The following is a 12478-nucleotide window of genomic DNA, read 5'->3' as shown; positions in this document are numbered from 1 at the left end:
GAATAATCTAGAGGGCAAAATAGGAATTAAAAAATGTCAATTAAGATATGAGAGGGAGAATGTCTATTGTTCAAATTGGAAGGGAAAAATTAATTTTTAAAGCAAAGTTGAAACTAAACTGTTTTCTAATAATACTTCCTAAATTATTGAAATCGATGTGTAAAATCCCAAGCAATGCGGATTTGACCTTCGATAAGCAAAATAAGGGCCACTAAATTGACGCAAAAGGGATTCGTTTGAACGGATTAGAGGAATTAGCTGTGATGTTGCTCATGGAAGAAAGATTATGTGAATGGTGCTTTACACAGTGAAAAGTAAAACCAACCTGCGTGCATGATAATATATAACTAGCGTGCACCATAATTATCTCGCCGAGACAATTATATTCAACCATCTTGCGTGCATAGTAATTATAACCTGCATGCACCATAATTATTTTGCCGAGTCCCACCATCACAGCTACCATATACTATTTCCACCAACATTGATGCAAATAGGAAAAAATCAACTAGCAATGTTAAATGTTGATCTTACCCTCGTTAGGATTAGTAAGATAAGGTTTGGCTCTCCTGGTACGTTTTCCTTTTAAGACGTTATAAAAACTCTTTATTTTATTGAAAAAAATCTAGCTTCCCATAGTTTTCATCCCACTTATTGAGAAAGGCGACTTGTCTCTATTGAGATTACCACCGGAACGAGTTTCAACTATTACTATAAATATAATCCAAATATCAACTCCCCTTTGTACGTCATTGCCATGGCTGTACTCTTAATAAACACCTCCAAGTAGAATAAATAACTTTCTCCAACTTGAAATATGATTCGAACATCCTGCTAATCAAACGTTGTGGATAAACAATAAAGTAAAAATTTCACGGGACACCCTATTTGGTCTCCCCTATTTAATTTGTGCCCACTTTTTAAATTTTTTTTAACTAGTATCCAAAGTATAGACAACTTCAGGCCTCCTCCTCCTTCTCCTTCTCCTCCTCCTTATGTTGTTTGTGAAAATAAAGGTGATAGTAAACTTGTATGGTGTTTGTGAGCATGTATTAAGGTGGTTTATGGTGTTTTACAGTGTTGAGCTGTTGTGGCGCTTTATTTTATTTTTATTTTGTACTACTGCTTAGAGTTTCTTCTTCTTCTTCTTAATTGTAAAATGGATTTGTTAGATTTGTTGTTGTTTTGACAAAAAAATTATTAGGGTTTATTCTTAATAATATTTGAAAATTATGTTTCAAATTTGAGCTCATTTGGAGTAGATTAAAGTGTTAAATCATGTATTGGAATGTTAAAATTCGAAGAACAAGTTGCTGTTTCTAGTCAATTAGCATTTCAGACCTAGTTGGCCTTAAATGCATAAAAACATTGATCGCACTTCAGACGTATTTGTCTTTAAGTGCATCTAAGATATAATTTTTTTTACTTCAGACGTATTTACCCTTAAGCGCATGAAAATATTTGTTGCATTTCAAATCTATTTGGACTTAATTGCATCTTAAGAGCAATTTTTGCACTTTAGACTTAATTGGCCGTAAGTGCATTGCAACTTCAAACCCGATAAATCTGAAGTTGATCCTAAAGCGGATAGGCTTGCAAAATTTTGTTCAAAGTAGGTATAACTTCAATTGTGACCCCAAACAGAGTATAGATGCAAATGCCCCAACAATAAATGATCATTCAGGGGAAAAAAGAGGCGCACCCAGTATATTTCTCGAAATGCTATAGAGACACTCGTTAGTTCAACGAAGACGAAAGCAACCAGGGTTTTTCCCCACTCAAGATAGACCTACGTGGGGTAAAAATAAGGTTCGAGACACATTATATTGGTCCAACATATATTCACGACCACGATCGATCTTTTAGGCACCTCCTCAGGACTTGCTCTAATTTCACCGAAGCATGATATACCTTTTACAGACTTCCTGTACTAGAGGTGAAAACAATTACTACATAGAAACAGAGCATTATGAATCACTGGGAGGCGTAGTATCTGCTTCAGATGATCGAACTATTGCTTCAATTGTATCCATGTCAATAGTCATAACATCCTCAACTTCAGCCTCTTCTACCTCAGCCATTACTTCATCTGAATCACCTGCACTGGCTATAGGTTCCACTCCATTAGACACTGAATTAGATAGAATTGGGGCACCCTTGGTTTCTTCTCTATCTGGTGTTGTTGCATTTTGCATGTTAGAAGATGCATATGGGGCACCCTTGGTTTCTTCTCTATCTAGTGCTGTCGCATTTTGCATGTTAGAAGATGCAAATGGGTCACTGGAGACCGTCAATGTTGATGTAACTAGCAAATTCTGCAGACAGGTAAAGCACTCATTATGCTCCAGAACTGTCATAACAGAGTTACATTACAGGGGGAAAAAGAAGCCTGTTCGGCCGCTAGCACTTCCTCAGACACTAAACTTGAGATATGTTAGAAAAAAAGGGAAACCTTTTCTCCTTTTTTCTGTTCGTTCAAGTTCTCAAAAGAAAAGAAGAAAAATTGGCATAAGAGCCTGCTAAAACTCCTTAAATGAAGGACCTCAGATCCAACTGAGATGGAAGTGACGACTAAGCTCAATAAAGCAGCAACAACAACAACATACCCAGTATTATCCCACACCGTGGGGTCTAGGGAGGGAAGTGAGTACGCAGACCTTACCGCTACCTTGCGAGGATAGAGAGGTTTCCAATAGACCCTCGGCAATAAAGCATCTTACACTACTTAGTACTAAGAGGTTTTCTCCAGAAAGTTGGCATTCAAGATTTGGAGGTTAAAAGATGTCGAGATGCCACATCAATGAGATTTAAGATGTAAAACTTTAAAAGCACTATAAGGGCATAATTCACATCGAAGTCCAACCTTTTCTAGAGCCAACGCAAGCTTTGACAGCTTAGAATAAATGTTCCGTGCATCCAACAAAATCTGCTCAATATTACTCAAAAGATTAGTAACATTGAAAAACCAATATATCAATTGTTTAATTGACAGCAATAGCAGCGACAACATAATACAAAATACACTCAAAAAAAATATTAAGATTGAGCTTGTTCCCACTAAGCTGTTTAAGACGACTCCCATACTGGAAAAACACATTTTTTTTCATGAAATGGAGAACAAAGCTTTAAAATTTAAAGAAAGGAAAATCAGATGGAGTGAAGTACCAACATATAAAACAATCTGATATTCATATTTAAAAAGAATGTGACACCTCACATAGTCTTTGCAACGTAAATGGAGGGCCTTCAGCAAAGCTGTTGAGAGCTGCAAAATCAAGGTAACAAGGTGATGTCGGAAAGATCAAAATCAGAGTAATGAACCACGAAAACAAGAGCTTATCTCAACTGCAACAGCCGAGCATCAAAGAAGTCAAAACTAAAAGTCAAATGTGAACATGGTATTATGTTGAAAGCTTGGTTACAAAGCCAGCCTGGAGAAAACACCATTGAAGCACCAACACTTGTGGGTCTTTGGTTCAACTTCCGACTTATAAGTCTGATTTGCAATAATAACATTTTTTTGACAGGTAAATTTAGTAATTTATAAAGAATTACTTTTCACGCGATTGAGGATTACATTTTTCAAGTTATAATACTTTCAGGTGAGTGGTTTCTAGTCCAATGGGTTGCACCAGACGACCTTAATAACCATAATCGAGAGATAAGTAGATGAGTGAAAACTCTTGAAATTATGAAATTGAAACAGATGCATGAGACTTGCTAGCAGAGAAGAGAGTAACAACACGAATATGAAAACTGTTCTTTGTTTATGTTCTTCACGTGACAAACCATAACCCGCTCCTGGAATGCAGAAAAGGGGAGGCAAAGATACTTTTAACAGTAAGATCACCGTTAAGAAAATATGGGAAATATTCTTTTAGATGCAACTATATCATCATAATACATGGTGGTTCATGAAGCAGGCACACAATCCAAAATATAGATTACGAGGTAAGCTTTTCTCAGGAACTTTTTAAGTAAAGCGGTAAGCTATTAGCCTTTCTCAGGAATTTCAGATGCTTTTTTTTGATAGATCAGGAATTTCAGATGCTACATGCTAAGAGATTAAAAAATAAAAATTTGACTAAGTACCAATATGCAAATAGACTTGTTTGACCATTTCACATCAACCTACCCAGAAGAGGATTATTTTGCCCCTCTTACTAAACTTCTACCTTTTTTCTCAATTCAACCTATCTTTTTGACGAGCCGAGGGTCTATCAGAAACACCTCTCTGCCTCCACAAGGTAGGGGTAAGGTCTGCGTATACACTACCCTCCCCTGACCCCACATGTGGGATTACACCAGGCTTCTTGTTGTTGTAACCAATCTTTTTGACATCACATTCCCTCCATATTGCCAAAGAGCACATCTTAAAGCATCTATACTAACATGCTATCAAGAAGCGAGTCCCAAGCTAAACACTTAAAACAACCAAATATGCAAACACATGTTATACAGCTGCCCAACACAAACAGAACAATAAAGTTCTTTTGAGAACAGAACAATCAATTTTAGAAGAGCCTTACACTTCTACGGCATGTGAATTTTCTTTTTGCTTCAAGTAATGACACAAAAAAGGACAATATAGGAATGCATTGTAGGATATCATCATGAAATATTATGAGTCATCTTATAGAATTGGTACAATTAAACCATGCTAACTGCCCGTTATGTCAAAGGAGAACAACAGAGATAGGTAAGGCAAATGACAGCGGAAATACCATCATCCAACCTTTTCACCAACTCGGGAAAGCTCTCTCCTAAACAAGATTGTTGCTGTTCGGTAGTCATTTTTGCCTCTGGATAGTCTGACAGGACCTTCAATAAAGAATTCAAGTGTGTTAGAAAGTTAATACACATTACGAGAAATATCAACCAGTATAAACTGGAAACATCACTTTTAAGAAGCTGCCATATGCTGACAACTTGGCATACCTCCCCATACCTGCTTAAGATGGAATGACAGCATGCCCTTGAGTTTGTCCCAATCATGCCTGAGCCGAAACACAAACAAGATAAATTATTCATGACACGGAACTTCCCAAACTATAATGCAATAGACAAGAATACAACAAAGACAACTCTTTTTCTTATACTTTATCTCCTTTGGATCAGAAGACAACTCTTTCTTCTTTCTTCAATGTGATGATTGGGTATGAGTAGCCCGTATGACTTGGGTTAGATTACTATATTTACTTCCCTAGCTAAAAGTAGAAAAGACAGTTTCACATGGAATAGCTTTTCGCAAATGCTTCAATAAGTTTTAAATTTATAGATAGTGAAATAAAACCCTAAATTGGATCTATATCTTAAGCTTTTTCTCTGATCTATGGATAGTTGATTGTAAGCTAGGTTGAGAAAAGAAACCCTTAAAGATGCTCCTTGCAAAGGGGCGATGGGAAGAACAAAAAAATTCTTTAATAAGCTAGACAAAGATTGTCATTAAGTGGGGCAAACTAAGTTGATCAAAGTGACGAATGAACCGAAAAATTAATAACACTACTTGGATGGTGAACTGCACATGATACATGGGGTGGTCAAGGGAACTCATCATGCCCATGGCCGCTTCCTGACAGCATGTTCGATTTGGTTACAATTTGAGCTTAAAGAAATTATTATTTGGACTCCACCAGTATATCAAATAGAATATACTACTAAACAAAGGTTGCAATCCAAGATATACATATATTAGTGCAAAGAGGCGGACCCAGGATTTGAAGATGATGGTTGCACCACTATCTTCAATATAGACGGAGGCGAGGACTTCATCGGTAGTTGTTGGGTCTCGCCGGATGCCGGCGAACTTCCGATGATGACTTACAGGTGGCGTGAGTTAGGTAAGAGATGAAGTTGTGTTTGAGAAATGGGGGAAGGGATTCTAAGTTTTGCACTTTGCCAGCGAAAAGAGAAGTGATTTGGGGCTTTTTAAAGGAGGGGTTTAATCAAAAGAAAAAAGGGATTGGTGTGTTTGGTTGTGGGGGGAACCTAAAGTAAAGATTTAATAGTAAATAAATAAATAAATAAATAAGGGCTGTAGTTATTCGTTCAGCTAAAAATTGAAAAAACCTTAAGGAAGGAGAGGCATTCAACATCCGAACCCAGGACATCCCACACATCTCAAGGTATATATGTATACATATTCATTTATACACAAAAAAAATTCTGAGGTTTATTGGGTCCGGTGACCCCTTACCGTAGGTCCACCTCTGTTGGGGCAGAAACAAGATAAAAGAGAACAAAAAGAGACATGGTATCTTGTTTACTATTAACCGAGGGCTTACGACAATAATGTCATTAAGGCTGCTAATTGAGCTCTATGATGGAGCATACAATAGCTTATAAATATGAGAAGATTACCATGCCAAGCTGTAATAGGGCCAATTTCGGATGTTTTGATGTACTTTGAAGGTTTTGCATCTCTCAAGCACAAAGAAAAGAGAAAAATAAAAGTACCCCGCTAAAGTTTTTCACAAAATTAGCGAAAACGTTCTTCGAACTCACGTGAGAAGAATGTAAGATAAAAAAAAACTTACCTACTCGTTCCTGTCATGCAAGATTGCAAGAAGCGTTGAATAAATGAAGAAGAATAAACTAAAAGATAAATCACGTTTTTGAAGCAAGGGCTTAGTAAAACTAATAACTAATGTTTCTTTTCAGTGTAGAAAGCCCTTTAAATAGGCCTTAAAATGAGCAAAATTGATGAGGCTAAGGAAAACTAATTCTAATTAAACTAGAAGAAGAATAAGGTCAAGAATAACCTATTCCAATTAAAATAGAAAAAAAAAATCTAATAGGAATGGAATACCAACAAACAATCCTATTTGACTAGAACTATAAATATAATTCTACTAAAACAAGAATTAAAAAATCCTAACCTTTAAGGAAAAGAAATCCTAATCTTAATTGGATTCTTGGACTACTTCAATTTCTTTAGATTCTTGGGTCTCAATTGGACTAAGGCTAATTAGTGTAAGCATTTTAAATTCGTGGCCCAATTCTCCAAATCCGTTGGCACCTTCGTGAGCTCAATAAGCCTCCATTGCTGTAGAAAACATGGTCTCCACCGGTGCTTCTCTAGCATCATGATTTGAGATTGTATGTTATCATGTTTGCTAGCCTAATTGACTTGTTATGTTAGTAGCTAATGTTTGAAGCAGATAGCCTGCTCATACAGTCATATTTACAGATTAGATTAAGCTCAAGCACATCCAAGTTATAACACTAGTTTGGTTTAGACCAAACTCAAGAATTTAACTAGTCTTTGAAGTTCAACACTCAGCTTAATAGCTTTCAACCAACTTGGACAACGTATAATAACTTCATATAACTAGCCAAAAATAATCAATATAACCAGGTATATATTGCAGTATAGTTTTTTAGCCCCGGGTAAAAGAATTTAACATTTTTGAGACCTAGCTGGCTATATTCCTAAGTAAGTTTATGTTCCAACTTTATTGAGTTCCTAAACAAGAAAAGGCAAAGTTACAAGAGTACAAGATAATGTCAAGGCATGAACAACTTGAATGAAAAAGTAAAAGAATGGAATTTCAAAACTCATAGTATACGAAATGCAAATATCAATATGGTAGCAGTTATATTAATATATTCTTTCATCTCTAAGAAATTCTAGCTAAAAATGCACTGAGCTTGCTTGGGCTCATGGATTCATATAAAACCAAGCATATGGAGCTTGGCTTAGCTCAAACTAATTAGAAGTAGCCATAATTTTAGCAGGGCAATGAAACAAGGTTTTGGCTGCAGCTCAACTGACTGTACTTTGCCTTTAGCCCATTAAACACCCATTTAGGATGCAACTCACTGACAGTCCTAAATCCTAATCGTCTTCTTCCATTAAGAGTTACCATAACTCAGATTGCAAATTAGAACTAGCCGACTAGGACGAAATAACATTCTACAGCAGAATAAAAGCATACCAATACTTCCCATTAGCTGCCATTACTTCAATTACACTCTTAACTTCATCATCATTAATCTCCTTCTCAGCTTCCATTCCTGCAAACTCAATAAGACCCATATTCAGTAGAAAAAGCAAGAACTCATCTCATCTAGCACAAAAATCACAGGACAAATTGATGGAACTAACCAAGAGACGGGATGACAATATGGACAGTTTAAAGATGATAAATAAAGCCCTAGAATACTTATACCCATCATTACTTCTACAGGAAATATACAAATAGAGAGAAAAATGACTACCTGGTTGAGGAGAACCCATATTCTAAATGAAACGGGAGGGTAGGAACAAAAATTACACCCTAATTCCTCTATCCCTTCTCGTTTTTTGGGGAGAGAAATTGTAGTATAATTTTTTTCACAAAAAAAAAAAAGAAAAGGAGCGCTGGACGGGTCGGTTACGGGTTAAAGCAATTCCTTGGTCGGTCTAACCTTTAGAGGCTATTATCACTTTTGGTCCATGTAAAAACTATTTATATCTGATAGCCGAAAAAATAATAAAATTTATAGCGGCTATAAATTTTATATATTTTTTCGGCAATTATCTTTACCTCGGCTATACAGTGTTACTTTTCCAACTTTTAGACGCAATGGGGGAAGTGCACAAATAACTGTTTTAAGGACCCCCATTTGAAAAATAATTATAACTTAGGAAAAATTACGCTCAAATACAATTGATACCATGATGCCACCAAAATTGGCCTATATTTTTAAATGCTACCAAAACTAGCCCACATTGTACATGATATGTAAAAATTATTTCACCCTTTAGCCTTAATAATTGCTAACAAGAAAAAACAAATGATAAAAAGGCTCTCCCTCTTTTCCCTCGTCTTCTTCGCTGCCTCCTCTTCCCATCATCTTCTCCACTAGAACCCTTCTCTTTTCATCGACTTCCATTACTCTCTGTTCCTATCCTTTCATAGAAAATATTTCCTTAGCTATTTCATTTTTTTTTTCTTTGTCACACCATACAAGTTGTATCCTTTGAATTTGAATTGTACTTTTAGATCTGAAAAAGCCATCTTCGTTGAAGCTCAAAGCTCCATGATATGGGCCATGGGCGTTCCTGTGCATTAAACTCAATTGTGTGAAGAATTTTGGATGGAAAATTTTCGATTCTACTGCTGGGTTCTCTAAAAAATCGACTCGAATGTTTTGAATTTTTTTTATTCGAATAACACTGTGACTTCATGCTTCAATTTGGATGGGTGTTGATTAATAATGGTATTATTAATTGGTGAGGCAAATTTTTGGTGTTAAATAGAGGTGTGGTGATGGACATAAGGTGTTTTCTAGTTTAAATTTTATATAATTGGTATTTATACACACTTATACAATATTGTATATATTATGTATAATTGTGTATAAATATGTATATGTGTATATATTTGTGTATAAATATGTATAAGTATGTATATTTGTATATAATGTTATATAAATATATTTTTTTTAATTGTACAATATTGTGTGTGTGTATATATATATATATATTGTTAATGTATAATTAACCTCCATGAAAGTTTGATACTTTCTTCTCCTCCTCTTCTTCTTCGTCTTGTTTTTTTATATATATACATTATTATATATTTCATATATAAAGTTATACATTATTATATATATAATGTAGATGTACAATTAAAACTAAAATTGAAATGTTTGTATTTATTCTTACTTTTTCTCGGAAAATCTATGTATAAAATCAATTTATTTGTTTTTTTCTGCCAAATTACAAACTTGCAGCAATTTTTTTTTTAATTTTTTTTTTATTTCTACCATTTGACACTTGGGGAAGAAACAAATACAAGATTTGACATAGATCCTTCAATTACATTAATGGTTCTAAAATATATCACTATTCTCATTTTATCATCTAAATAGTTTAAGTCTCCTCTAGAATTGTAGATGTTTCTACTGCTTCCACTTCTACATAATTTTACATTATGAAAAGCAAATTCAAATATAAAAGCCTTACGTGTTTTCAGAAAATAAATGCCTCCATTGAAGTTGATTGTTTCAATTGGAATCTGTGCGAAGCGTAGGAATTTATGAAGAAGGAATAATAGCAGTAGTTGGTGGTGTAAAAAAGCTTTTTTCGGACCTTAACCTTTTATCTTTGGGCTATAAGTTTGTAAACTTGTAACTGGGCTATCTAATTGCAATATATGTGTATGAATTGTACTTATGTGTAATTCTATAACTTATAAAGTTCATACAGTTTAGCTGCCTTATAATCAACTTCGTCAGATCTGATGTTGACATCGCATGTTTAAAGTTTGAAACTTCAAACATTGGGAGCAGTTGAAATTTGTAAAAACTGGCTAAACTTTAAGTAGTTTTTTTAAAAAATTAGACACTTTTAAGATAGGGTGCTCCAACCTGCTACCTAGCGTCATTTCTATTGACCCAATTGGGTTAGATCACTCTATTTGATTTCATTGGCTATTTGTATTTTGGAGTATATAAGGTGCAATAAGCTCATCTAGTCTCTTTACTAGTGGTAAAGAACCTCACGCGAGTGCATAATTTAAAGAATAATTAGAGTTTACAAAGTAACCTTGGCCACTTAGTATAAAGCTCAAGAAAAATCTCTAATTAAAATGAGCTTAAGACGAACTTGAGAGTTTAATCTAAAGCCTTGGGGTACATGCGACCCCACACCAAAGTAGTAGAGAAGTTACGATACTTAGACATCAGTACCCTAGTATAACTTGAACAAAGCCTAGCCAAATTGTCAAGAACATGACTTATGCGAATTGGACTAATTATGACACGTAGAATGTAAATCCTCTCACTTGGAGGTGGCAGAATTAATCAGCAAAGGGAGCCTTACCCATCTTTGTATGGGTGAAGGGAAGCAACCTAAACGAAAGCTAAGCAACAACTATATATCTGATTCCCCACTAGTAGCTCGTACTATTAATTGTGTCATTGTGGAATCAGAAGTAAGCGAGATAACCTATTTTCTCATCCATAGACATGCGTGAGAGGATTGATTGTTGCAGCCTCTAACCAACAAGAAGCGAGAAAGTTCTCCGATGGATGAAATCACCTTCTAAAATAAGAAAGATGAAGGAATAGCCAATCCATATCATGATGCATTGGTAATCAATTTACATATTGTCAATTATGCTATTAAATGTATTCTCGTGGATCCAGCTAGTTCAATCAACATTATCTTGATGTATATTCATTAAGGAAATAAGGCTAGCATCGTAAATGGTTCGCAATTCTATGCTCTGGTATGATTCAACGAGTCAAGAGACTACTCGCTCGATGAAATAATTTTCGTCGCACATGCAGCAGGAGTAAACCTTTTAATAGCATACCGAGTGATGGACTAGCCATTGACCTACATCATCAGAAGGACATGTATCTATGACATACAAGTAGTTCCCTCGACCTATCATCAAGTGATTAGTTCAAGACCCCTTAGGGAGTTTGAGAGCTTCGAGGCGAGCAACATGCCGCCCATGAATGTTGCGCAGTGACCCTCAAGCTATGTAACATCGGAAATGCTATCAAATAGCAATTACAAATGTACGACGCATCCTAATTGGACAAACTGGATGAAGATGACCTTGAGATAATCAACTTGGATCTAGACGATGCAAAGAAGAAAGTCTACAAAGGGAAAGATCTCCACAACGACTTGAAAGATAAGCTAATTCAATTCCTAACATATTGTATCTATTGTTACACCTAGTCTAATGCAGATATGGTTGGGGTAGATCCCTATATGATAACACATAAGTTGAACGTCGCCCCAGCCTACCCTCCAATCTAAAAAAATGGACAAAGATGGCCCTTCGAGGAATCAAATACTGAACGAGAAGGTCCAGAAGCTTATTGACAATGGGTCCGTCTAAGAGGTACACGATCCTAATTGGCTAGATAATATAGTTGTGGTTCATAAAAAGAATGGAAAATGGTATGTATAGATTACTAATGAAAATAAAGCCTAACCTAAAGACCCATTTCTCCTATTGCATATTGACTAAATGGTTGATGCTATGGCCGGTTATGAACTACTTAGCTTTATGGACGCTTCTCCAAATATAATCAAATACTAATGCATCTGGATGACCAAGAAAATATCACATGTATCATCGAACAAGGCATGTATTTCTACAAAGTAATGTCTTTCAGACTTAAGAATGCAAGAGCCACTTATTAGAGATTCATAAATAAGGTGTTTCCTAAACGCTTAGGAAAAAAAATGGAAGTTACATATATGATATCATCACCCAAAACCACCAATCGGTCGTGATGGCGCCTAACCGACTTGCTAGGCAAGCAAATCATAGAAAAACGGAACATAAATACATAAATAATGGAAGCAATACAAGTCTAAAGCCAATAACATAAAATAACTGCATTGATACATAATAATCCCCCAGAACTGGTAAATCCAGAGTCATGAGCTCTAAAATGGAAATACAAGTCTAAAATATAAAGTAAAATATTGTCTGAAGTGAAAGCAACATCACATAAATGAAAA

The 12478-nt window shown here is 35.4% G+C and overlaps 1 protein-coding gene across 2 annotated transcripts; it reads right to left on the bottom strand.

The window, feature by feature from the left end:
- LOC109223332 (serine/threonine-protein phosphatase 4 regulatory subunit 2) lies at positions 1649–8347 on the bottom strand. Of its 2 annotated transcripts, none has more exons than XM_019387591.1 (7): positions 8221–8347; positions 7938–8016; positions 4949–4997; positions 4725–4821; positions 3213–3265; positions 2864–2926; positions 1649–2315 (listed from the first exon to the last, which is right to left on the bottom strand). In XM_019387591.1, exons 1-7 carry the CDS (start codon positions 8237–8239, stop codon positions 1968–1970), a joined length of 708 nt encoding a protein of 235 aa, XP_019243136.1. In that variant the 5' UTR covers positions 8240–8347; the 3' UTR covers positions 1649–1967. The 2 variants fall into 2 exon arrangements, with proteins under 2 accessions (XP_019243136.1, XP_019243137.1); XM_019387592.1 differs by having other exon boundaries at positions 4939–4997; positions 8221–8341.

Source organism: Nicotiana attenuata, chromosome 3 (assembly GCF_001879085.1).
Source record: "Nicotiana attenuata strain UT chromosome 3, NIATTr2, whole genome shotgun sequence".
Classification (NCBI taxonomy): domain Eukaryota; kingdom Viridiplantae; phylum Streptophyta; class Magnoliopsida; order Solanales; family Solanaceae; genus Nicotiana; species Nicotiana attenuata.
Note: the sequence above shows the minus strand (reverse complement) of the source record. Positions and strands in the feature narration are given on the sequence as shown.